The sequence below is a fragment of the Chionomys nivalis genome, chromosome 2, assembly GCF_950005125.1.
Source record: "Chionomys nivalis chromosome 2, mChiNiv1.1, whole genome shotgun sequence".
Classification (NCBI taxonomy): Eukaryota; Metazoa; Chordata; class Mammalia; order Rodentia; family Cricetidae; genus Chionomys; species Chionomys nivalis.
This window is the reverse complement of record NC_080087.1, coordinates 107,138,830-107,166,253: the sequence shown is the minus strand read 5'-3', so window position 1 is coordinate 107,166,253 and position 27,424 is coordinate 107,138,830. Positions and strand designations below refer to the sequence as shown.

General features: G+C 48.2%; 1 protein-coding gene across 8 annotated transcripts in view; it reads left to right on the top strand.

Moving 5' to 3' along the window:
* The window catches only part of Agap1 (ArfGAP with GTPase domain, ankyrin repeat and PH domain 1), a 457,719-nt gene that overhangs the window by 177,600 nt on the left and 252,695 nt on the right, over positions 1 to 27,424 (top strand). For all 8 annotated transcript variants that reach the window (XM_057751814.1, XM_057751806.1, XM_057751796.1 and 5 more), the window contains 3 exons: positions 2,375 to 2,460; positions 5,796 to 5,937; positions 9,291 to 9,425. In XM_057751814.1, coding sequence (XP_057607797.1) covers positions 2,375 to 2,460; positions 5,796 to 5,937; positions 9,291 to 9,425 — 363 coding nt within the window. The remainder of the gene's footprint in view (positions 1 to 2,374; positions 2,461 to 5,795; positions 5,938 to 9,290; positions 9,426 to 27,424) is intronic.

The window sequence follows — 27,424 nt, the reverse complement described above, 5'->3', positions numbered from 1 at the left end:
GGACCTTCCAGGGTCCCATTTGCCTCTTGCTGTGGAGACAGTGCATTGTAATGGGGACATGAGCATGAGACCAGACCATCCAGAGCAAGACAAAGAAGCCCCACGGAGATCCAGCTCTGGAGTTTTCCTCCATAGGCACTGGGCAGGAGCTGCTGGAATGACCGGGTGGTACTTGTGGACTGAAGATAGGACATAGGCAGAGTTCCACCCCTGGAGGGACCCACTGTCCCAGCCAAACCCAGAGACCCTTAGGTCAACCACATACCCACCTTCTCCTATGAGTACGGAGCTTCAGAGCATGTCTTGGGCTTGCCTGCCAGCTGCCGTGACCCACAGAGGTAGTTCCTCTGGCAGCTGGACGATTACATCACTCAGCTAGATTTCAAAGGACCATGGGAAAGACTTTTATATCACCACACAAATTCTGCTTTCCCCAAACCCTGGTGAGTGTTCCTAGCTTGATCTCTAGGCCCAGGGTGGGAATGAAGGGGTTTTCCCAGAGCCAAGAGTGGCAGGTTGCTTTGCAAACATTGTTTTTACTTTGAAGTTTGACTTCATCTGTCTCATCAAGAAACATTAGGTTCCCTGTATCTTATTTCAGAAGTAAAATCAAGGAAGTAAGGCTGACGGCTCCTCCACCTCGTGTCGCTCAGTGAGCAAGCTTTGCCTGTTGGTATGTGCTCTCAGAAGCATGAGCTGATCTTGGCTGGAATTGTGAATACCAGCAGTAGTCGTGCCTGCCAGTCCTGCTCATACTGCTGTGTTACACTCCATATTTTCTTACCCACCAGGATGGCATCCTTGGCATTTTCTTGCTGGGGTCACTGAGGTGGAGGAGGTAACTGATGAGGTTGGGTTTGGGGGTGAGCCCGGTTTAAACAGAATTGATAATGATAGAGTGTGGGTACAGCGAACTTTCAGCTGTTGTTCTTAGGGTGTCTTCTCTGTATCAGCTGGGACAGAGCCATTCTAAAAAGGGATGTCATCTCTCTTCTAGCTGAATTGGATTTGGGAGCCTAAAGTCACTGAGTTCTCCTGTGGCTTTGACATGCCCATGTGGGAAGTCCTCAAGCTTGTCTAGGGGGCAGCTATCTTGTCCCTCCTGACATGGACCTCACTCCCCAGAACATCTGCACCAGACCCTTTCCTGGGATTCTGCTTTGCTTTTAAGGGTGGAACATCTCAGCACAAGTGTGTGTGTGTTTCACGGTGTTGCAAGGGTTCATGTGTTCCTCATTGAGTAGGTGAGGAAAGGCAAGCCGAGTTCCTTGTTAAGTCAGGTCAGGTGCAGACAGGAGGAGAGAGGGCTGGTATGTGCGTGTGTATGTGTGTTCACATTTGTGTATGCTTGTGTAGGAAAGATGGTTAGTCCCCCTTAGCCTGAGTAACCACTTATCTAATGAGGGCCTTGGACACTTTGAGTCGGTGTGGAGAATGTAGTTCGTTCTTGAGCTTTGGTGATGAGGTGGCCCAGACCTGTGATTGTGGCAGAAGTGGCTCTGGAAGGTTCTTGCAAACTTTTTTTGAGTTCAGTGGGTTCATTAGGGTCCTTTCTGTGAGGCATCTAAACAGGGGACCCAAGATGAGAGCCAAGAACTGATGCATATCCCACCTGAGCGTCTCAGAGCAGAGCAGGTGTCTCTGGAGGTGGCCTGTCTCCACAGTGCGGACCTCGTAGTCCAGTCCTGGATGTGTTTGGTGGCCCACTTTGGGCCGCCCTCTGCCAGTCTTTCCTTCCTTTTTGTCCTGACATCCCAGCAGGGCCCCAGGCGGTCTCTCGCTAACCCCACGTGGTCTCTAACACCTGCTTGTCAGTTGGCTGCACCGCTCTGTCTCGACTGTGCAGTTCCATCGGTAGCTTTGTCTAACGTGTGTAGTAGTCGGGCATCCTTCCCTAACTGTGACCTGTGACTCCGGAGACACCATCCTCATGCTGTTGTATGTTTTCCTCCCAATCACTGGGTTTCCCTTGAGGAGAATGCAGGTTCTCAGATGCTGCTAAGCTTGAAAAAGCATTTCTGGGTTTTGAGAGCCCACCCTCACCCCTTTCCCAGTGGGTGAGAATCTGTCGATTTATGTATTAAGTTCTACATGAAAAGCCTACGCTCCTCAGCCAGGGTTCCTGGCATTGCAACAGGAGGCCGTGCCTGCTAACCAGAAGGGAGCACGGATTCTTAAACAAATGTTTCAAACAGAGTTCAGCTCTAAAAATGCAGCACTGCGGGAGACATCTAAAATCTACTCCTCTGTTCTCCCGGCCAGCTTGCCCCAGCGGTCACCTGGCCTAGAGTGTATTTTTCCGCAAGTGAAGCCCGTGTCTGTCTGCCCCCAATCCTCTGTTGCCTTCTGTAATGGTGCCTTTTGTGTGTGGCAGGTGGCAGGTTCAAGAAGGAGATTGTGGTTGATGGACAGAGTTATCTACTGCTGATTAGGGATGAAGGGGGCCCCCCAGAGGCACAGGTGAGTACCGCATGCACATCCAAGCCAGACTCGCTTTTGCTCTTTGACTTTATCCTAAAAGCCTGAACAAGAAATGTCAAGTTTTAAAATAAGGGAATTTAGAAACTCATGAAGTTTGGCTCTATGTGGCTTTTTTTTTTTAACTTTTTAAGAAGAAAGGAAAAGCAGATACATATGCTATCATATTCTCTCAGGGTCACTTTTAGAAATTTCTATGCTTTTAAAAAATTGTCTCCCACCCCCAATTTGATGCCAGAGTAGCATCATTTTCAGGGTCCACTGGGTGGAATTGGGAGGCTGACCCCCTTGCTGTTTCTGGGAGTCACAGGAGTGGGCACCCCCACTCCCACCAGCAGCCCCCCACTGAACACTAGTTGTAGTGTACCGTGATTCCCTTGAAAATTTCTGGAAAGATAGCACCACCGTTTTTATCCAACTTACGACACCCTGATCTTCTAGCCAAGACCTAAACTCAGCCCACACCCCTCCAGGGCAGATCACAAGGACATTTCTGTCTTGATCATCTCTCCCTGTAAAAGATGGATTAGATAGCTGTGGTGACTGAGGTAGATGGTTCTGAAGCACTGAGCACCCCTGGAAATGCTGTGAGTTGCTGTATTTCCATCACTCTGTAACACCAGGGTCCAGGAGAATGCTGCCAGTTGAGCTATGAAAAGCCATTAGAAGGCATAGTCAGGGATACGGAGATAATAATTTTCCCCTTAGTGTCACTGTTGTAGTATCTTAGCTTCTCTTGCTGATGCTGTGATAAAATGCCCCATGAAAAACAACTGAAGGGAGAAAGGGTTTATTCTGACTCACAGTTCAAAGGCACAGTCAGTACGTCATGGCCAGAAGACGGAAGCAGCTGGTCACACCACATCCCCCACTGGGAAGCAGAGTGATGACCGCATGCTGCCCCTCAGCCCCCTTCTCCACTTGCACAGTCTAGGATCCCAGCTAGGGAATGGTGTCACCCACAGTGGGCGGATCTTCACACCTCCCCTCAGCCAAGGTAGTCACCAACAGATATGGCCAGAGACCATCTCCCACATGTTTCTAGATGCTGTCAAACTGACCTGAACCATCACATGGTATACTTGAGTGTACAATAAAGATCATGAAGGCACATAGAAAATGAAAATGTGGGTTGCGTAGTATTAGAGGGCATGCTCCCCGAACACTTTCCACCTTCTGCTGGATCCCAGCGACCTTCAGCTTCTGACCAGTGCCACTCAAAGACAGAATCTGTCCTCCTCACTTGACTTGGTATGCAGGAGTGCGTTCTGCTCTGGGTTTTCAGTGTGGGCTCCCTGAGAAGAGTGTGTCCTCAGAGAAACGGAACGTGCAGCCCTTGCTCTAGTGCGGGCTCTTCCTTAAGTGATATTTAGCCCACGTTTCCCCTGGTTAAAGACTTATCTGTGGAACATCACGGCAGAGCCTTGCTCACTTGTGGGCATGGTTTCTCTCTTCACATTGTTATAAATCCGCTGATAGACTCTACCTGAAGGCATGACCTCCTAAAAGAAACTGACAGTGGATTTTTGTTTGTTTGTCATTTTGTTTTCTTGTTTTAATTGTTACTGCTGTTAGCTTGGGGTGTGGCGGAAGCTACTGCTCTATTGCCCTTCGTTTTGTTCCCCTTCAAAATTGCAATTTTCTGATGCAGGATGCAGGATCTGATGCAGAGAAGTGGGCAGGGGGACTTATCCTCTGCATAGAGGTAGAGATGTGTTTCAGATTTCAAGTCAGGGGCTGCCTGCCACCTCCCTGAGGCCACTTAGCCCCTATCCTGTGCTGATGTACAGGACAAGACCTTCCGTTTTCCACCTCCGGAAAAAGGCTGTGCCTTAGTTGCTTCTTTGTTGTGGTAAAATACACTGACATATTAATATAACTTAGTAGAGGGAGGGTTTATCTGGCCCAGAATTCCAGGGTGCAGTCCATCATTTCAGGCAAGTCAGGGCAGCAGGGAACTTGAAATAGCCAGTCACATGACATTCACAGCCAGGAGCAGAAAACAGCATTAATGCATGCCAGTGTTCAGCTCACTCCATTTTACACAGTCCGGGATCTACACCGAGAGGGTGATTCTGCCCACAGTGAGTATGTCTTTTCATCTCTATCAGCATGATCAAAGTAGTCCCCCATAGACAAGCTCAGAGGCCGGTCTCCTAGGGGATCATAGATTGGTTAAGTCAACAGTTGACATCAGCTATCACCGAGGTAAAGGCACCATGTCAGACGGTCCTCGGGCTTCTATGCAGGCACTAACTCCACTTTGTCCTGTGCATCTGACAGTGCCTGTGGGTCTGCCTCAAGAAAGCTTTGCCACAAGGTTGTTTTGACTTAAGCCTGAGCCATTTGAACACAAGGGTTTTTAAGACTCTTGTGTAAATATTTCACATTTAAATGAGCATGGTTTGTTGTAGGTGGGTGCTCTTTGTTAATGTGTGTGCACGTGCAGACACACATTCATGCGTGCACACATGCATGCATGTGCAGTGATGAATAGGGAGCCCTGCTTTGGCCATAAACACCAGAATAAGCTTCTTTTAGAGAAGGGACCCTCTTGTTTCTTTATACACATAAAGAGAAGGGTGTTTGGTGCCAGACTTAGACAGGATCTAGAAGCTACCATGTCAGGTTCTGTGAGAGTGGGTTCCTGGACACTGCGAGGAGCCCCACTCTCTCGGCTTCACCCTTCCTGGGAGCTGCTGTAAATAAGATGACGTGAGAGGGCAGGGTATATATTAACTTCACTGCTCCCTTTTAACTTTCCTAAAAATAAGTAGTAGTTTCCCAGCAGGGAGCTGAATGAGTTTGGTGGCATCTCAGCCTCTGCTGTACCAGGAACTCTCCAGAATGGGCACCATTCATCTCAGGTGGTAGGCAGTGTGGGCACCACAACAGTTTTGAGCAGACCGTGTGGCCACAGAGGAGCATGCCCTCCCCCACCCCAGTCCACTAAGTCTTTTGAAGGTTCTAGGGGGCTGTGTGGAACTGCTGTCCTACACACACAGAGACACACAAACACACACACACAGGTCCCCAGATGGGGAGCCTTCTAGCTGCAGGGTTAGGCCAGAAGGTCGACACTTAAGATCACACACTGGGTTCTCAGAAAGTGAAGGGCCCTGGTAGAAACACGGGACCGGGAGGGTGGGGGTGTCCCTTTCCCATGCATACATGGAAGATTTTGGTGACTTAGCCACAGTACATAGCAGTAGGGAGCAGGCAGCAGCCAAGGGGCGCCCTGGTGCTCACAGAGGTATGGCCTCACACCTCCTCCTGCGCCCCCCTCAGCTGTCCCTTCTCCACTCTTCTCTCTGCAGTTTGCCATGTGGGTGGACGCGGTCATTTTTGTCTTCAGCCTGGAGGATGAGATCAGTTTCCAGACTGTCTACCACTACTACAGCCGAATGGCCAACTACAGGAACACCAGTGAGATTCCACTCGTGCTGGTGGGGACCCAGGGTAAGTCAGCCCTGCACGGGTGTTTTTGAAGGTTTTTGTGAACATGTTCCCAGTATGGAGGGATTTGGAATGACTTGAAGATGGAAGTAGGGGCTGAAACGTTTCCGGATTGGTTCCATGGAAAAGTCAGTCAACCTTAGAGAGAAATGATCCCACCCCACAGACCTCCCAGGAGCTTCAGGAAAACCCACTCTGGTGTTTCCTGCATTAAGATGCCTTAATTGACTTTTGCACAAGATACCTTTTAATTAGGTTGCTTTTATTTCTTTTTATTAAAACAAATACGTGATTTATTTCAACTTTTAGTGTCCCTTTAAATGAATACTAGCTCTGATAGCCTCACCTTTTCTGTCTCCAGGAATCTCTCAGCAGCTTTTTCACAGCCCAGGGAACCTGGGGCTCTGGTTCTTACTGTGTTCCATGTCACGGCCCCTTAGTTTTTTGGGGGTTTTTTTGTTTTGTTTTGTTTTATTTTTTTATTTTCGAGACAGGGTTTCTCCATAGCTTTTTGGTTCCTGTCCTGGAACTAGCTCTTGTAGACCAGGCTGGCCTCAAACTCATAGAGATCCGCCTGCCTCTGCCTCCTGGGTGCTGGGATTAAAGGCATGCGCCACCACCGCCCGGCTCATGGCCCCTTAGTAAGGTGATTATCACTAAGTCAGATTCACTCTCATTGGCCATTGGAGTCCAGCCAAGAATTTAAGCAAAATTATAATGTTCCTTTTTGGTTTTTTGTCAATTTTGAACTGCTTTTGTTATTTCTGTTAGAATTGGTAAATCTGGTATTTACCAGTTGTAGTGCGGTCAAAACTTAAACTATGGGCAGGGTTGGAGAAGCAGTGTATTGATATGTCCTCAGTTTGTCACTTGTAAAATAATGGAGTTACATTTTCATGGAGAACATTCTTTCTCTCCTGTGTTTTGTCTCTTGCTTCTGAAATCTGCAGCTCCAAAGGGCAACCCAACCTAAAACCAAAACAGACATCTTTGTTCCTATAGCTCCCTCTGCTGGTCACCTAGAGACGGTGCCTTGGTTCTTTTTTTTTTTTTTTTTTTTTTTTTTGGTTTTTCGAGACAGGGTTTCTCTGTGGTGCCTTGGTTCTGTGCCATCAACCTTCCTGTCTTCATGGGGCCCAAGCACAGAGGATTCAAAATACTAAATATGTGTGTGGTGGTGCACACGTGTGGTCCTGACACTAGGGAGCTTGAGGAAGACAGATATCCACTAAAGGCTAGACTGGGCTACAGAATTGGAATGTCTCAAAATACAAAACAGTGTCCTGGTATGGTGGCCCATGCCTTTGATAGCAGCGCTCAAGTGGAAGTTCAAGGCCAGCCTGGTCTTTGTAACAAGTTCCAGGTCAGCTAGAGCTACACAGTGGGACTCTATCTAAAGAGACATGGTTTTTTAAAGAAGTCTGTACTGAATTCGTAAGTGTTGTACATGGTGCACATGCTATACAGATATCGTAGGTATCCCAGAGATGACTTGAAGTATGTAGGCAGTTAATACAGGTCCTATTCAAGTATCACACCATCTCATGGAAGGGATTGGCACATCTTTGCATTTTGTACCTAAGGAAGTCCTGAAATCTACCCCCAGAGGATGGCAGTGGGCAGCATGGGCAACTTGGCTGAGGTACTGCTCTGGAAGGCCTTCAAGTGGTGTATCAGGCCCGTGCATCTCCCGGGCAGGTTTCCCCCCAGCTGTCTTGGAGCAGGAGAGAGGAATTCTGAGTGAGTGCTTCCCCTCTGGCAGGCCTGGTGTGTTAAGAGCCGTGTGGACTGCAGTACTTCCCTACTCGTGGTGACTCACGGCTCGCAGGTGGGCTAGAAAGAACAGATTAGATTGCTGCATTTCTCATGCATACCAGTGTTTGTTTTTGTTGGTGGAGAAGCGGAGTAAGAGCCCAGGCCTTGGGCCCACACACACCTAGATCAGAGCTACTGTGACCAGTGACCCTGCTTGCCTCACAGTGCTCTGGAAGGGTAAACTCTGGAATGGGTAGAAGGTAGTCGTGTGTCAAGGATCTGTCTGTGAACATAGGACTTAACCTTGATCGAGGTTTATTTTTATCTCTTAGAACTCAGTGTGGGACCAGTTGTTCCGAGGCCCTGCTTAGATTTTTGCTGGTGATGGGCTATGGGACCCAGGGCACTTACTGCAAGAAGCTGGACTGTATGTGACTTCCCCATGATTGCTGTCAGTACCCATGCACCCTGGGCTTCCGAAACACCTGTGCCACTACTGCGGCCATAGGCAATATGGCTGGTTAGGTGGTAGGAGAGGGTACCCAGGGTTTCCTTTGTACTGGCTAGGGAAGGGAGTTTTAGAGGCCAGAGGTTGTTAAGTAGCAAGAAGGAGCTGAAGAGCCGTTCACCCTTATGTATACTAGGCCTTCAGAGCTCAGTGCTGGAGAGTTGCTGAACTCAGTGTGTCTTCTAAGGCTGTGAGTGCTGTGCCTATTCTTGGCGGGGAAACATGGGTGATTGCGGGGGGAGGGGCTCAGTGTTCTTTAAGTTAGGTCAGCTCTACCCCCAAAGACTTGCAAATAAAAGGAGAAGCAGGGTTTAGAAAATTGCCAAGTTAAAGTGGTTGCAAGATGGGGCCAGGTAGAGCTGAGCCTAGCTGCAGGCCCAGAGACACCTCTGTGACACAGAACTGTATTCATCTGTGGGTGGAGCAGCTGCAGGATTGTCGGGGCCCCAGGCTAAATAAAATGAGAGCTAGGTGGGGTCTCAATGGCCTGTGTTTCCCGAATTAGACACAGAATTTAAGAAGTTATGGTTTCTAATTGTTTTTTCCCTTCCTGTTTTGCTTGAAGGGATGTTTAGACCTTTCTAAAGGGCCTCTTTCCTTAGTTGGTGTAAATGATATGTTGACGCACTTGTCCAGCAAGACAGATATTCACTGGTGGGCTGTCTCTGAGGATCCTCTGTTGGGGATGGTATTGTCACTGAATGTCCCAAATCAATATTGGGTTTATGTTTGTTTGTTTTTGTTATTGTTATCTATATATTTATTTATTTGAGACACACCAGGAAGTGAGTCCAAAGGATAGGTTTATGAATCTGTTTTCATGCTGGCCTTGAAGTCAGTCCTCCCAAATGTCAGGGTAGGGCGGGCCTCCTTGCCCCCACTGTTCTATAGCTTGAGCCTGTTGTTTTGGGTGAACTATTTTCAGAATTCCAGCTTCTGGGAGGAATGATATCTGCACTGGCTATGATGGGTTTTGAGTTGCAAGGGTCCCAGAACAGTAGAAAGCAATGCCTGTGGGACAGGTTTGAGTCACGTGGGTTCTGGAGTCATAGGAAGCAATTGCTAACGAGCTCACTGTCCTTGTCTGTTGCAGATGCCATAAGTTCCACCAACCCACGGGTCATCGACGATGCCAGGGCACGGAAACTCTCCAACGACCTGAAGCGGTGCACGTACTATGAGACTTGCGCCACCTATGGGCTCAACGTGGAGCGGGTCTTCCAGGACGGTAAATGCCTGCTTGTGACTAGGGCTTTGTGACACAGGGCTCCCACTCTGGGTGTGGGACAGAAGCCCACCCTGCAGTGTGTGGGCGTCTGTGTTGGAGCATGTGGCAGCTTCTAGTTCCACCTTCAGACCTGTGCTCAGAGGAGGAGGGGGCACTGTAGAGCGGTCCTCCATGGCACCTGTGTGTCACGGTGCTCCTCAGAGTCCGTCAGCGCCACTGTACGCAGATTCATGGCTGTAACTGCTCCTTCTCAACCTGACTCTGTCTTAGGATGAAAGGCTTCAATATTTGACATCTGTTCCTGGGGAAATTTAAACTGAAAGAGTAAACTTTGAACCCCAGAAAATAAAGTTACAACTTGGGAGTAAGAGTGTGGGCCAGCCTGAGGAACTGTTTTATCTTACTGGTTTATTTTTGACTGCCCACCTCTAGAGACAGTGCAATTCGGGGGGGGGGGGGCATACTCATGTCAGTGAAGGTGATGCCAGCTGTAAGTGATGAGAAAAAAACCAGTAAGACAGGACAGAAGGAAGGGGTGGCCTCTGGCCTCGGGGACTAGAAGTTCTGCAGAAAAAGCAGCTTACAGTTGAGGTCTTAGGAGGAAACCCCCCAGGAAAGTTCCTGTTTCTGATGGCAGTTGGGTGAAGTCAGTCCGGAGCCCTTTGGTCTAAATCTACACTTCTGGCCCCTTGCTTCTATGTTGGAGATTGGCAGGGAACGGAGTAATACAGGCCTGGGATCCTTAGAGAAGGGTAAAGGTCAAAAGCCTTGCTGGTCATAGACCCCGAACAAAACTTCCCAGCGAGGCAGTCTGGGAACAGGGGCTGAGAGTGTAGCTTAGTCAGCAGAATATCTGTGTAACATGCATGAAGTCCTAAGTTCAACCCCCAACACTATGTAAACTAGGTATGGTGGTGGCAGATGATTGTAACCTCGGCATTTGGAGGTAGAGTCAGGAGGTTCAGGAATTGAGCTACATTTTAGGTTTGAGGCTAGCCTAGGCTGCATGAGACCCAATCAGAAAACGGAAACCATAATCTTGGGACTGTTTGGCTAAGTGGTCTGGGATATCCCACGGACTCTCCAGCTGGATTGTGGGGACCGCTCTTCTGTTGTAGTAAAGTGAGCACTGACCACATTTCCATCGCTGTATTCTGCCCCGTCCTTCAGGCTCTTCCAGAACTTTGACGTCTCTTTCCTCCTCTGCCTCACAGTCACCTGCTTTCTGGCACTTGGTCCTGTTCTGTTCCTTTTGTCTCACTCTGCTTCTCATCCTTCCCGGTAACAAATCCAAGGAAGCCGAGGATTGCCCTGAGAAGCAGCATGACGTCCCTGGGTTCTGCCTTTCCTTCCCCATTCCCATGCATCCCGGGTTCCTTAGGCACCCTGCCTGCAGCACATAGTTCGCAGCTGCCCTGCTGTCAGCTTCATGGCCGCTCCCCAGGTAACCTAGGAGCTGTAAAGATTAAGCAAGGAAACACTTGAAGTCTTTCCAAGGCATGCATTCTGACTCACAGCGAAGTCTACGATCACTGTTAAATGGCCCAGGCACCAGTGCGAGCTGACCAAGTTGGCTGAAAGATTGGAAAGCCCCGACAGGGTCATAGGCAGACCTGTCTGACTACCTGCATCCATAGCTAGACTTCTCTGATACAGCCACCTGCTTAGAGACTGTAGAGGGCTCAGAGGAATTCCATCAGAGACGCCATGCCTAAGACAGGGTGCCTCTGTTCCTCAAGTGGGCTACCAGAGCACGCTTGTATGGGTTCACTCTCTTCCACGACTTCTTGTTTCTTACATTTATCCTGTTTAATGCTCATGAGTTTTCCATAACGGTAGGAACCAGTTCTGCATACATAACCTTGCAGATTGATAATGGGGGCATCAGGGCCATGGCACTAAACCGGGAAAGACCAGGGAAACATTGCAGTTCACTCCTGATGCAGCAGCATATTCTTATACAGTGTTACAGACAACAGATAGCTTTTCCCATAGGTCTGGATGCTCAGAACCCAAGTTCAAGGGCCTGGTGAGGTCCTGCCACCCTGCTTGCAGTGTCTTCATGAAGGCAGAGAAGGGTAAGAGTTTGGTCAACATAGATGCTCAGTCCCCAGCACACAGCAGAAAGCTTGGGGTCACACCTGACACCCATTTGTGGGACAGAGACATCCCGTTGTCCCCTCCAGGAAGGGAAGATGCTCATTCCCAATGCCAGGACTAACATGCTTTAGTGATGTCGGTGTGGCCCCACTCCCCGTCCTCGCACTGAGGTCACGCAGGCTGCAGACTTCTGTTCATTGTGCTTATTTTAGAACAAACACAGTAAGCGTTTGACCTTTAGAGTCTCAAAAGGAAGTAATGGCCATGGTGCCAGAACACCCAAACGTGGAAGATTTTTGTTTGTTTTTAAAGTGTTTTCATTTATATGAAGAGAAGTTTTTAAAAATTAGATTGAGGTTGTATTCCTGCACATATGTGGTCTTTACGTGGTAGATGTTTTTTTCTCTTACTTGAACCAGAAGCTCCTTTCATTAGAGCATAAGTGTAAGTAAGTAGTTGCAAAGTGTTTGGGAAAAAGACAGAGCAACCCAAACTCATGGTCTTTAAACTTACAGAGACCGAGCAGTGTAGTCTCTGCACCAAGAGGCTGAGGCGGGGAGGTCATGAGTTGGGAGCAGCATCCTGTCTCAAGGAAAGAGAAAGAAAACTCGATTGAGAACAAGGAATGTGACTCAGTGGTAAAACACTTGGGGTGTGAGTGTGAGGCCCACAGTTCAGTTCCCGGTATCACAGAGAAATAGATACACAAGTGCACCTGAGGCTCAGGAAAAGAAATGAGGTAACTTGATTGAAAGGACAGAGCTTGGGTTGCCTCTGCCCTTGTTGGGAGCCTCTGGGCCATTTTGTCATTAAAACCCAGCAAGCCAGGTCCTCAGACTTGAGAGTGCATTGGCGTTCCCACTGGTTGGCTGGCCAGCTCTAAGACAATTCTTCGTGTGTCAGTGTGGCCTCTTGGTGTCCCAAAACGGGTGAATTGTAACATGGGAAGAGAAGCAGAGTTCTGTCTGCTTGTCTCTGAGCCTGTTGCCTGTGTGTGGCACTGCGGACATTCTGTAGCCTGGGGTCTGGAGGTGTGTGGCCCGGCTGTGTTGCTCATTGCTCACCTAGGCTCGACATTTGTACTGGGTGTACTAGGCTAGAGGTGGGCAGCATGTGCAGTATAAGGGTTCCATCCATTAGGAGGTTTGGGTCCACCAGCTTTGGGAGGGTGGTCATTTGCTTGAAATGTAAGCTGCTGCTTGCCCACGTGGGGGAAGTAGGGATGAGTATGATGGTCCAGGGTGTTCTCTTCCCTCTCCCCATCTTCTCAGCCTGCACACCCTGCTTGTTTATGTGGGCTTGTGGAGTAGGACAGTGATCTCCATGGAGTCCTTTGAATAAGCTTTACAGGGTTAGTGTACTCTGTTTAATTGGATCTGGCATCTGACTCTGACCTAAGGCATGTAGCCCTCTGGATTACTAGCAGTACCTTGGGGAGGTGGCCTGGACAGCTGCAAGCCAGGTGCACAGGTGTGGGCAACTGTGGGTGGTGACTGGGGCAGCTGCAAACCAGGTGCACAGGTGTGTGCAACTGTGGGAGGTGGCTGGGACAGCTGCAAGCCAGGTGCACAGGTGTGTGCAACTGTGGGAGGTGGCTGGGGCAGCTGCAAGCCAGGTGCACAGGTGTGTGCAGCTGTGGGAGGTGGCTGGGGCAGCTGCAAGTCAGGTACACAGGTGTGTGCAGCTGTGGGAGGTGGCTGGGGCAGCTGCAAGCCATTTACACAGGTATGGGCACCTGTGGGAGGTGGCTGGGGCAGCTGCAAACCAGGTGCATAGACTTGGGCAGCTGTGGGCTTCAGGCCTGTAGCTTCTTTCTCTGGTCTACCTCCACCAGTGTCTTCAGTCTGTCTGCTTTTCTGCAGTTCTTTGCTGCTTGGGGTATTTGGGAGAAAGCCACATACTGGCTTCCATGTTTTGAAAGCTAAAGCAGTCATTCTGTGATAGCATTAAATCCTTTGAACAATCTGTCAAGTAGTGCCACCCCCTAATGACCAAGCATTCAAATGTATGAGCCTATGGGGACCATTCTCATTCAAACCACCACAGAGCTCACGTGGGAGTTCCTATTTAGATTTGCTGTTCTTGTCAAATGAAATGATACACTTCCACTGTGGTGCAGGCGAATGGGAAACCCATAGTCGCGTCCCTGGACCTCACTTGCCAGAGCTTCCTTTGTGGGCTGACACCTGTCATCCTGGCACGTGGCAGCCATCTGTCAGGGTGGCTTCTGTTCTGGGAATGTGTGTGACAGTCTTCTGATTTAACTCCACCACTCTTGCTGGGTTACATTTATACCTCACTTAACATGTGGAAAGCTGGTTATAGTCATTCTGTTGCCTCCTGTCCCTGCCTGGTGACAGACAGCTAACCTGTGTGAAAATACTGGTTGGGAACCGGTACCGAGAGGTCACCTGCCTCTTGGCTACATAGGAGGCCTCAGCTTACCTTGGTTCTACTGCTCCCACAGACGGAGATCCTGGTACACACAGAAGTACCCTGCTACCACACACCTGCAACTTCCCCGTCTTAATCACTGAAGCACCCAGAGCGTCATAGCTGTGTTAAGGAGCCCGCTTGTGTAGCCTGAGGGCACATGCTAGAGCATCATTACATGTGGTCTCTGTCTGGGCCGGGGCATCTCAGGCCATTTTGTCATGCTGCTGCCACAGAACCGTCACTCAGGCCTGCCTCATCCTTCATCCTCCTTTGGGAGGCAGAGGGGTTCTTACTTATTTCTGTTATCATTGGCTTTCTCCTTTGTTTATGGAAAACTAAATGTGTTTTGGCAAAAGGATGCATTCAAGTAAGATTTCATCTTTAGAAGCAAGCAAGCCAGCCATTGGTGATCTGAAAATGTTTGGGGCATTGAGAATAATTGGACAGAGGAGCCAGGCTCTGTTAACATGCTCTCTTTGGTTCTGGTGAAGGATTTGCTCCCAGTGTCATGCGATGCCTCTGGTGCCCCACAAAGCTGGCATTTCTGTTCTGCCTACACTTTTCCATGTCCTCCCCAGTTCTCCTGTCCCCCACAATGCTTACTGATCTTCAGTGTTGAAAACTTGTTAAGACTCCTAGACCTGTCACAGCTAGACCTGCAGTCCCCTCACACAGTAAGGGGCGGCTTTGTGGTGGGGTGGGATGGGCAGGGCTGATGGTTAGCGGGGTGTGGCATCTCAGAACAAGAGCGAGAGGCAACGGGAGATTTCTCCCCTGCAAGAGGCTCAGTGCTGCTGTCCACTGCTGAAGTGGGAAGAGGGAGAGAAGGCATGTTCCAAGCTCGAGAGGCAGCCAGTGAGCCTCCTCAGATGCTTCCCAAGATGATTGGTGACCACCTTGCTGTCTGTGTCAACAGTGAGTGTCTCTGGCTGTCATCGCCTGATGGCACCTCACACAGCATAGTCCTATAGAAATGAGAATCAGCGGGTTGTCTCCCAGGCAGTCAGCTCGGGCTCGGGTGCTCACATCTGATCCAGCCATAGGTGGGAGAAAGTTGGGAAGGTCAAGGCTAACCTCTCTTCTTTCTTTGCTCTAGCCTTGTGCATATGTGACTAATTTTTAGTGGTGTGCGTGAGTGTATTTTGAATGTCTGTGTGCCATTTTCATGCCTGGCACCTGCAGGGACCCAAGGAAGGTTTCAGATTCACTGGAGCTATAGTTACAGGTGGTTATGAGCCGTCACATAGGTACTGAGAATTGAACATGAGTTCCAGTGCTAGTGTTCTTATCTATTGAGCCACCTCTCTAGCCCCTGCATACATAGTGTGTATTATAGTGAGCATTTTTATAAGACATGGTATCGCCAATAACTTTGTATGCATGTGTACCTTCAAATCAAGTAAATTTTCCAGCCTACAGTAGCCTCATATCAGCGGGTTCAACCATAGACTGAAACAGTTAGTGTCAACACTAAGATATAAGCTGTTGTGTAATAAAACATATTCAGAGACTTTAAAAATGAAAAAGGAATAAACGCGAATATTTGTTTATATTAAATTTGTATTCAGAAATCTGACATCCATGTTGCGCCTCTGGTGCACTCTGTAAACACGATGGTGGCAGGGTGAGATTAGTTTAAGTGACGCTGAACTTTTCCACAGTGGGTTGGGATTCTTTTCAGCCAAGAGTCTGAATGTTATTATTTCAATCACTTCAGTTATGAGGATGCCTGTTTTATTGGACCTGCCATTTTTATCTATGGTCCATTGGGCTGTTCAGTGGACTCGGAGAACAGACTTTTAAAGAGTTCATGCCTTAGCTTATTAATTTGTCTAAAGTCACCCATGCAAAATGGACATGTTTCAGTGGACATTGTCGTAATGATGGTTAAGGTCTGTGGTTCCGACCACAGCTGCTGCTGTAATGATTGGGGGTCAGTTCTGAGATTTCTTAAGGGGACAGGGTCTCATGTAGCCCAGGCTACCCTTGAGTTCACTGTGTAGTCAATGATGAACTTTAACCCCGAGCTTCTTCCTGCCACCTCCCAAGAGCTAGAATTACTGGTGAAAGCTACTATGCCTCCTTCATGTGGTATTGGACACCAACCCGGGCCTGACTTATAGCCCAGTTCTTTTGGTTTGGTTTTGTTTGAAGACAGGATCTTACTGTGTAGCCTAGGCTGGCCTTAACATGCTTGTGCATCTCACATCACGTCTTGGGTCACTCTTGAGGAAAGTTTTTCTGTCTGTCTTTGGATCTGAAGTGTCCCGGTGGTCCCTGTGTTAACTAACATCTTGGTCTTCAGCTTCATTGCTGGGGAAATGGAACCTTTCAGGGGTAAGACTTGGTACGGGGGCTTCAGGCCGTCACTTTCTAGTCACACGGCACCTTACCTGCCCACAGAGGGACTTGCCAGCCTCATCTGAGGGCAGAACTGTGAGCCCAGTCCCAGTTAACCATGGGAACAACTCTCAAACCATTGAGTCCACATCAACCTTTCTTCTTCGTAAGCTCGCCGTCCCCAGCATTTGCTACAGCGACATACAGTAGGAAGACAGCAAGTTCTATTGCAGGCAAACAGAGACGGTAGCATGGAGGTTGGTGTAGAAATAGAGGCTGTGGTCTGTTGTGACAGTTTCTTACCCTAAATCTGGAATTTTCCATGCTGTGCCTCTTCTGGGAAACGTTCTGTGCACGGATGCTTGTATCTGCAAGAAACGTCTGTGTCAACTCTCACGATGCCAGAATTAGGTCATTAAGCACACTATTAGCGACTGCTCTCTGTTTTGATTTTCATGTTAGGACTCATCTCAGGCTCATAGAATTAATTTTATCAATGACATAGAAAATGGTTATTTTACTCCACGTCTGTGCCTCGGCATCACTGCCATGTTTTGCCCCAGGATTTTCCCCTAATGACTTTCGCCAGCTTGAATTAGCTTGATGTATCATTAATGCATACAAATGGCTTTTATTTTTGTTCATAATCTGTTCATAATGCTATGGCACTCTGCTCTTCCTAATGTTTTTAAAATGATTGAACAGTGATGTGCTTTTTGACCTATTTAGCCCTCCATGGAGGCGTTGATCAGAAGAAGAATAAAGAAATGTCACTTAGCTAGGACAGTCAGGAGTGGTTACAGTCTGTAGCTGATGTTTCCACTTGTTTGAAGTTCGTGGTTGGTAACTCTTCTTCTCTACTTCGAATAATCTTCATCAAGGCACAGTCTACGAATGTTTGATCGGCAGTGCTCCCCTCGCCAAGTTCGTGGAGAAGTAGGTGTGATCCTCACAATACTGACCTTGTAAGGTGGGAAGTGTTTATTGTGACATTTCTTCTGTGTCATAGAGTGATCCTGACCAGGTGTTGGCCCCAGAGTTGGGGAGCTTGGAGCAAATGATTGGTGTCCCCAAAGATGAGCTCTGAATTCTGGGGTTAATGTGTGCAGTATTGCAAACAGCTACTCCAGGCTTCTTGATTCAAGCAGAGTGAACCTGGAAGAGCGGATTACTCATTTGTCCAAAGAAAATGTTTACTGCAAAGCTCTGAGCAGTAGAGCAGGAAGATGCGGTTCATTGTCCCCAAAGATATAAACCACAGGAGGTGAGCCATGGGGATGAACACCTACATCCTTTACGTGACCGCTCAGGCACACCTCCTCCCGAGGCATGGTGTGCACGCAGGTGCCTTCTCTGTGCTGTGATTGCCGGACTTTGGCTTGGTTCCCTGAATGGCTCGGATGGCTGCTGGTCTCCTAGACTCTGGTTTTCCTGCTTTGTTGATGTCTCTGCAGAATCAGTGCTTCAGTGCGTAGCAGACTTTGCTACTGGATGGCTCACCTCCTGGCATAGCACCCCAGCCTAAGAAGTGAAAACCGAGGACTTGTTGAATTATAGACTTGGAAAACTTTAAGCCCTGTTTTGTTTTCTTGAAACGGGATCTCACTCTCTAGTCCAAGCTGGCTTTGAACTTCATTCTTCCTGTTTCAGCCCTCTGAGCTTTGAGATCACAGGCTTGAGCCACTGGTCCTTGATGTCCAGCAGCCATCTTGGAGCCTGTGCACACCTGGGTTTCCTTCCTTCAGCTGTCTCTCCATGCATCTGTCCAAATGTTTGTCTTCATATGAAAACCTTCATTGGCTTATAGACAGAAAGATGATCAAGTTCTGTTTTGAATAGGTCTTCATTTAATAGGAAAAGCAGTTTATAAGAGGCAGCAGTCAGTGGCACACAGCGACTTCCGGTTCCTACAGGTGTGCACTTCCCAGTAGCCTGGAGTGCATCCAGGACTGGTCCCCAAGCATGCGTGTAGCTGGGAACTTTGGAGTTCAGCTGAGCCCCCAGAAGTAGTGTGCCTCCTCCACCTCTCCCCACCCATCGGGAGCCCCAGAGACCTTGCTCCCTGTGTTCTATTTTGGGTTGACTCTAGCAGCCCTGGTACTGACTGCATCCTTTCCATACACACGACTAGCCAGAGACGTGCTGGGCCTGCCTCGGCCAGAGCACCTTAGCACAGCTGCCTCAGCCGTACCCACTGGGGCTGTGACTGACCTCATCCTTGACTGCTCTGCCCACAGCAGTGTTTCCCAGACACTAAAGCATCTCCCCACACCCACCGAAAGCAACCAGCTGTACCTTGTTCTTCCATGTTTGGGACACTCGTCTCCAACGAGTCATTGAAGTAAAAGTAAATACTTAACTATTGTTTAATTTATTGTTGTTATTTGGGGGGGCAGCTCAGGAGACACACTGAGAGAGATACATGGAGGTAAGAGGATAGCTTTCCATGGGTTCTGGGAGTCAAATTCAGGTTGCCAGGCTTATACAGCAACTGCTTTTATGTGCTGAGCCATCTTGACAACCAGAAGAAAAAGACTCGTTCCACGGCCGCTGTGGACATGGGGCCCCTTCCCGAGAGGGTATGGCAGAGAGAGCATGTGGTGGATGCCTCACTTTGCACCTGGCTCTTCAGGTGCCACCCCGGTCTCAATCACGGTTTCCCATGTGTGCTGGCCCCCTTCACCAAGAACACGTCCCTGGTACCTGATGTGCAAACCTGGGTTTTGCTCAGTGGGGATGCCCAGGCTTCTGAGCAAGGGCATAGCAGAGATGGCAGAGAAACTCTCATCCCGTCCCCACTGCTGTGAGAGAGGCCTGCACCCCGCAGTTCCGCCCGTGCCACTTCCCCTCTGCTGTGCCGGCTGTGAGTTTCTGCTCTCAGATCTCGGGCAGCCCTTTACGTTTAGTTTCGTGACAGTAGTAAAATACAAATGCCAGTGCCAAATGCCAGTGCCATCACAGGGTCTTCAAGGTATGCAGGCAAGGCCCAGTGCTTTTGTAATCTCGCGAGCTGCCACTAGGGGGTGCCAGAAGCATTTACGTGAAATAATCTCAGTCTAGATTTTCTTTTGCTGTTTTGGTGGATAATACTGACATGTTATTAAAAGTTGAGCTTTAGGGGCTGGAGAGATGGCTTGTTGAGGAAAGGGGCTTGCTGCACAAACTTGACCTAATGATCTTGAGTTCGATCTCTGGAGCCCACCTAAAGGAAGGAGGAGACAGTCAACGATGCAGAGTTGTCCCCTGGCCTGCACATATTGCTGTGATGCATGCACACACACTCACATCATGTATATACACAAGCATATGCTACGATAATAAAGTTGAAAATTTTTGTTTTAAGTCCCATTCAAGCAGCGGAGATCCTAGAGCCTCACTGGCCCGTCCTCTGTCCTCCATTCCAGTTGGTGCCGCATGCGCTGGTTGGGGCTGTTAGGAAGGTGTGATGAATGAAGTGATCCATAAGGAATGCGTGTGCTCCATAAAGGCTGTTCTAGCAGGCAGCCGGCTCTGCTGCTGAAAAATGCCACTTGCAGAATGGGGTGGGGTTTAAAAGTTGTTGTGTGGAAGCAACCGAGTCACACGACACCTCACCCTCCACCATTGGTCACTGGGAAGATGGCAGCAGAGGCAGCCTGATTGGCACACGGGACTTTTTGGCCCTGGGAAGCAGATGACTTTATTGCCTGCTGATGGCATCACATCCTTACATCTCTCACAGTTAAAATTCACATGCATTTCTAGTAAAGTAGATTTCAGTAGATCTGTGTATACTTGTATCTGCTTAGAAACATAAAACATGTTAGGAAAAAAAACAATAAAGATGCCAATAAGAATGGTCTATGAACCCCACCACTAGACACAACATTTTATTTTAGTTTATTCAGGATAGGTTTTCCTGTCTCCCGGCTGGCCTCAGCTCTTTAAGTGGGTGCCCTTGAGCCTTTCATATTCCTGTCGCCACCTCCTGAGTGTGATTCCATGTGCCACCACACCTGCTTTATGTGGTTCTGGGTTCGAACCCAGAGCTATAGTCCTGGCCTAACATAATTACTGCACTTCTATTAATTTCTAAAACTTTTAAAATAAAATTGGAGGTGCTGGAGCGATGGTACAACAGTTAGGAGCAGATGTTGCTCTTTCAGAGGACCAGAGTTCAGTCCCCAACACACACTGGATGGTTGACAGTTGCCACTGGGTGGACTTTCTTCGCTCTCTGTGAAGCTCCTTAGAGAAGGCCGCCTCTGCAGCTAAGACACCTCCTCCCTGTGGAGAGTCACCTCCCTTCCTGGCTTTCCCTTGGTACTCATTTGCATGGAGCTGCCAAGGCCACCTCTATCCAAGAGGCCCAGTGCAGCTCACCAAGCCCTGCACACAGCAGATGCCAGCACCAGCTTGGAGCCTTCCTTCCAGAACCTCAAGTTCCTTCAGCCTTCCTGCTGCCCAGATATCCTCCTACTTTCTCCACTGTTGGAAGCACTGAAAAGACTGGGCTGTGGTCCTCTTAGCCCAGTGGCAGCATCCACTCAGCACCTCTTCCAGGAGTGGCTGTGCTGCAGACAGTCTGAAGCGGAGAGATGAGCAGAACAGAACTGACGAAGGCCTAGAAATAGTGTGCGCAGAGCCGCCCCAGAGAGCCCGTGTGCAGCTGTGAGAGTCCTTCCCTCTCTCCGTGTCCACACTTGCTGCCCCCTTGGAGCACAGGGCAGCTTGTGTTCAGGCGAGGAGCACACTCAACACAGTGCCCTACAGTGGTGCCTGCTCTGTCTTCTTCTGCAGGAGAGGATGTGGTACCTGTGCCTCCCTCCTGCCCCATCTCAAGACCCAAGCCTAGCACCAGGACTCTCTGACGTGGCCTTGGCCTCACACACTGGAACACATACACCTTTTCTCAGTGTAGCCAGTGGCTTAGCGGTCATGCAAGAATGTTCTTGGGACGGTGTGTGTCTTCATGCCCAAGGCAGAGGTGCTAAGGTGTCTGAGGCCTGATGGATTCCCATGGCAAGTACAGAGCTGGAACAGGCAGTGAAAACATTTGTATTTGTTACATATGGGTGGTGGGTTTGTGGTGCCCATCATCACTACACCCTCTCTGCCTCCCTGCCATGCTTCACCAGGGCTCTCAGAGTTCTTCCAGCTCAGACTTGTGTGCTAGGCCAGGGTTTGGGTATCTCAGAGTGACTCTGGGTACCACTAGGCAACTTTGACTCCATTTTAGCCCTTCCTCCCCATGTCCACCTCATCCACCCTGTGTGGGTCCACATGTTTCCTCTCAATGCTTTCTTTCCACCCGTCCAGAGGGCTTTGTAATACAGGTGTAATCAGAGGGCGCCTTCCGATGGAGGCCAGTCCTTTAGTCCCAAGAATCTGATGCTTAGCCCCGTATCCCACTGCTCCTTCGCTCTTGAAGCTGTGCTTCATCTTCCTAAATCTTCTCTGTCCCCAGCCTTGCTTGCTCGCGCCCCTAGCAGGTCCTAGCAGAGGACTAGCATCTTACAAAAATGTCTTCCATGTCCACCTGCCCAAGTCTTACATCTAGAGCCAGGGCTGCCAAGCTGGACAAAGTCCAAGCTTCTACCTTGGAGGCCATAATACACTTGGTACGGTACTCACGGAAGCCTAGCGTAGGTGCTGGTGCAGGGAAAGGATGGTGAAGGTTGCCTGCCTGCTGTGTGCGCGGGGACCACGCTTGTTCTGTATCCCGTGCCACGTTATCACTACCAGGCCGTGTCTCGTGTCTCTCAGCTGATACAGATACTGTGTGTGTGCCTCTCAGTAAGGAAACGGAGGCATCGAAAGGCCCGGTCCCTGCCAGAGTTCACACTGACAGTTCTGTGTCCAGGATTCTCCATCCCACTGGCGGCAGTTGTTGGGCCACTTATAAGTATGTACTCACCAAAAACTCTAGTCAGAAAAGTCTCAGTAGCTGGGGAAATCAGTTTCCTGAAGATGGAATGTAGCCATTCTGGGTCTGGAGTGCTGTGGATTTCAAATGACAGCTGTTCTAAGCCATAGGTCACACATTGTCAGCCCCAGCAAGGTGGTTTGGGGCTTGTCTTGGCCGGACTTGGCTTCTGGTTTTTATTTGGGCTTGTTTCCTATGACATGTCCTCTGGGGCCGTCAGAACAGCCTTCTTTGCTCCTTGGTTATGCCAGGTAAGTCAAGTGCGGGCCACTAGGTGGCAGTGCTGTCACAGCCAGGGCTGCCCTTTGCTTAGAGTAGAGGTTCAGCCTTGCCTGCCCTGCATGGGTTCAGGTGTGATCAGCAGAAACCTGCCTGCCTTGTGGGCCGAAGGTAGTGGAAGTCCCTGTGTCGCCTCCATTTTAATTTGAAAGATACAATTATTCTAGCAAGGCTCCCAGTGTGGTAGAAACCTGGAAGTTCACACCCGAGGCACAGGTGGCCTTCCTTGCAGGGACAGCAGCTCGACCCCTTAGCCGCTCAGCTCGGCAGTAAAGTAGCAGAACACTGTGTTCTGAGTGAAGTTTGCACCAAGGGGATACACACCCACAACCCACATCTTATTACAGGATTAGAGAAAATACGTGAAGACTATTCAGATGGGGCTTTGAGTATCGGCCTCTATGGGAGCCCCTCCCACAGCCATTTCTGCTCTTGCTAGATCTGCTGTGTTCCATTTTATCTCGAGGGGAAAAAATAGTTTGTTGGTTTTCTACATTTCCCTCCTTTAAAGCTTAAAAAAGTTGAGGGTTTAGCTTTTAAGAAATTAATAGCTACAGGTAACTGCAAGAGATATTATTGGCAGATGCAGCAAAAATATTTCTACCGAAAATTGGATTTTGCACATAAAGCTTAGTCATATACTAAAGGCAGGTCATTACCAGTTTTAAGCCAAATAAACAAACTCAAAGAGATCTGCTGTCAGGGTGATTCTTGGAGGCTTTTTATTTTGCTGAAGTGTGTAAATCAGCTTTAGTGTGGTGATCGTGCCTCAGATTTTGCTCAAATCATTCCTGCTGCCTCTTCCGATGCTGGGGTAGAGTCACCATGGGCTGAGTAATTTACAGTCCTGTTGCAAGGTATGTTTATATTTAAGCTGTGCGACGGGGTAGCTAATGAGAAAGATAAGAAATTTATTGCCCTTCGTGATTGATAGGATTCCTGCCTCTGCTTTAATTGAAGTCTGAGTGATCACAGCTGTGGCTGAAGTTGGGGAAAATGACTTGGACTGAAGGGGAACTTTCATATTTGTATCTCCATGTTTCAAAGGTGGTTTTCCCGCTGTCAGGAAGGTTGGTGGTCGAAGCAGCCGATACTGACCAGGGCTTAGGGAATGGCACTGAGATAGTTATGGTGTTTGCCCTGTAACTTCCCCACGGAAGGGGGTTTGTAAGTGCAGGGGAAAAGATTAAATACTGTGGGCTTTTTAAATGGCTTTAAAATTTTACATAGATAATGATAAATTTCTCCATAGCTAGTCTTTGCTAAATATTCTCTGGGCTATTATTTAAGACAGTTTAAAAAGAAAAAAGTGTAGCAGGGGTGGGGGGAGGCTCAAACTGATAATGGCAGAGGCAAGCCTGCTGTATTAGTCACTGTCTTAGACTCTCTTGCTTGCACTAGCCTGTGTCTGTAGTAATCACACAGACCTGCCTCTGCCTGTCATTTTTTTAAAGGTACCATTCGTATTGAAGCTCAGTCTTGTGAAAATGTCTAAATTTTCCCATTAAGTGCTTAAAAAGTAATAAAACTAAAGTCATTAGACTTCACTCGTCAGAGCGTTATCAGGAGAAATATTCTCCCGTGCAATAAATCTGAGCAAGGGTTCGACGTTCATGTCCCTCGGACTCATTCCCTGGAAATGGACGTTTGAAGGTAAATTGCTTAAGTAGGGCAGTTTAAATTTTTAATACAATCTTATTGTAACTGTTAGCAAATGATTGAGGTGCAGAGGAGCCTTATATGTTTTGTAAGATTGATAATGAATGCTCTGCGGCGCCTTTTCCATGCTGAATTATAGATGCTATGACAGTCGGATGCTCACGGAGGCCAGAAAGGCACACTGCAAGACCTGCGCCGTTAGTGGGTACTGAGCTGTGCTTCCCAAACGGAGCCCCCGTCTCATTGGATGCCGGTTTCTCCCCACTTGGCTTTGTCTTAATCATCTAGAGGCTTTGGCAAGCCAGATTCTGCCCATCGCTTCTGTGGCTTGGAGAGGATAGGGTCCTCACCTGTGCACAGCCAGTCTTAACAAGTTAGAAATACCTAAGCAGTTTCACCCCCCCGACCCCAACCACCAGCAATTTGCTCTGGGAAATAAGCTGACTCCTCTGCCAGGATGTCTTCAGTCCATTAGGAGTTCTGGCTTGCTTTCATGCCTCAAGAAGGCTAAACGAAGGCCCAGTGCTGCTGGGCGACTCTTTGGATTGTATGCCCTTTTGCTGTGTTGGTTGTGGATTTGGTCTTTCAAAGCACACACCTCCAGAGAAGTTGCAGGGACAGAGTGGCTACCATGATTCAGAGCATGACTGTGTATGAGTATTGCAGTGTCTTGGATGGGGAGCAAGCGTGGCTAGTCTACATATTTACAGTCTCCCCCTGCACTCCTTTTTTCATGAAAAGAGAAATCTGTTTTAGAAACACAGGCACACGATACCTTTGTCGTTTTTTTTCCTCCATGCACTTTTGAGGAAGGAAAGAGAAAGCCCCACTGAATGCCCACTATCCTGAGCTTGGTTTGACAGTGTGATCATTTGGCACATTAAATTTTCTAGCTGTAATTTGCCTTTCACCTAGCGTGTCTCACCCACGGGCGGTTTTTTTAGTACCCCCATGAAGGGAGAACATTCTCTTCTGATCACGTTCTCCGAGTCTGAGGCAGCACTAAGAGTTTGGGCTAATAACTAGCACAAGCAAGCTCTTTTGATTCCCTTGTGTTCAAGGTGATTTCCCAGAAGCCTCATGAAAGAGGCTCATGTGTAAAGAATCTGTTTGTATATAAAATGCACAGGGCTGCAGTAATGGTTCAAAAATTAAAAGCAGGTAATGTTCCCAGCACCAATGTCAGGTGCTAGTGACTTGCCTGGTCCCAAGGGACCCAACACCACCCTCTCTGGACTCTGAGAGCACATTCTCACAAACACACATATCTTGTAATTAAAAACAAACAATTTATAATATTTCTGCAAAGTGCTACATTCAGCTGTATAAACAGAAGGACTCCAAACCCCAAAGAAAAACTTACTTTCTTTGAGTCGCGTCGTAAAAGTACTCTTTGCTTTGTAATCGCACCCCCAAATGGGACAGAGCAGCACCCTGACTCGACTGATCTTCAGCGTTCAGCATTAGGATGGTGTAGAGATATGTGAAGTGTGTGTGTGTGTGTGTGTGTGTGCGCGCGCGCGCTTGTGTGAGGAGTGTAAGCATCACCCGGGTGCTCTCTGCACCTGCAGCCAGCAAACTGTCTGTCTAGTCTTAGCTTTTAGTCTTTTCACCTAGGAGATGGTGGTATTTTTTGTGACCTACAGGTTGTGTTCTTGCCATTGTGTTTGTGTTTATGCTGCGGTGTGGTGATCTGGCCCGTAGACCTTTAAAGCTGGCCTCTACCACCACAGACTTTTCAGATCCTGTATTTCCCTGGGAGCTCTAGCCTTGATGCCACAAAGAACAGCAGTTCTCACTTTTTTGTAAATAAAGGATTATTTCCTTAGGATAGATGAAAGCAAAAATTCTGACTAGAAAGACAATGAGTTTAGGAGACATGGGTTGAACTTTTGGTCTGAGAGTCTTCATAACCTTTTATTTATGGCTGCGGTGAAGTGTTTGGGAGTGAACTGAACCTGTATGAGGTTTGATATACGTCAGATAATGGGGTGAGGGAGGCAGCTAGGAGGTTGGAGGGATGAAGGGTGCATAGATGTGCAGGAAAGTAGACATAGCAACATGTTACCATCATCAAATCTAAGTAGGACAGAAATGCATGTTAATTGTATTACAACTTGTATGTTTATAACTTGTATTATAAACATAAGGACAGTTCAACACAATAGAGTATTTAATATACCACTGTAGCCATCCCATGCAAAGATAGATTAATTTGTATTTAATATGAGATGTTTTCTCATAAGTAGAAGTGCACGGTATAATTAGGGTCCCTGCTTCTTCCGAGACTTTCCTGAGTTAGAAGTACTGGTAACTGGAAGGCGCCTGTCATTTGTATGAACTGCTGTGTTCCAGGAAGAGAGAGGTTTGTGGACTTTCGCGATGTTGCTAAATCACTACAAATTAGAGATTCAGAATCAATCCGCATTCTGTGCTGAACTCTAATTAACACTGAAGTATTATTAGTCACGAATGTGAAGTCTTGATCAGAGATGACCTCAGGTATTCTAAATGTAAATAAAATTAGATTTAGATCCCTTTTAATTACCCGAGGTGCTCTGTATAATTACAATGGCAGTTGATAAACTTAACTTCTCATTAAAGGAGAGAAATGTTAGAAAGTTTCTGTCCACTGTGTGCTTAACTCTTCGGCACCTGGAGCCCACTCAGAAGAACTGTTGAAGCTTCCTTGTTAATCCTGTAGATGTTTATGTCACTTATTTTATTGCGCTCTTTAAATTCATCATAGGCCTCCTCACTGGTTAAGAATATTGCTCTGTGTGTGTGTGTGTGTGTGTGTGTGTGTCTGTCTGTCTGTGTGTGTGTACCATGAACTCACACTCGGAGGACAATTTATAGGAGTCAGTTCTCTTCTTCTACCATGTGGGTTCCAGAGATTGAACTCAAGATTGAACAAAGGCAACGAGTATCTTTACCCACCAAACAGTCTTGCCAATTTGAACCTCATTTCATTTACATGGCCAGCATACTGTAGTGTCGCAGAAGGCAAGCCTGCCCCATCAGGAATGCTGGGTGAGGCATTAGAAAGGGCAGGGCTCTGGGTGGTACTGTCTGAGTGATAGTAATTGATGTGTGTATGTGTGTGTGTTGGGGGAGGGGCTGCAGTGTCTTAATGCACAAAGCCATGCTGAAGACCGGGTAGAAATCTGTTTTGTCACCTCATCCTTCTTTCTAATCAGATCACAGTACATTGTATAATTCAACCTGTGTGTCACTGTCACTTGTCCCCAGACCTTCCAGCAAGGCCTCGTGGCTGACA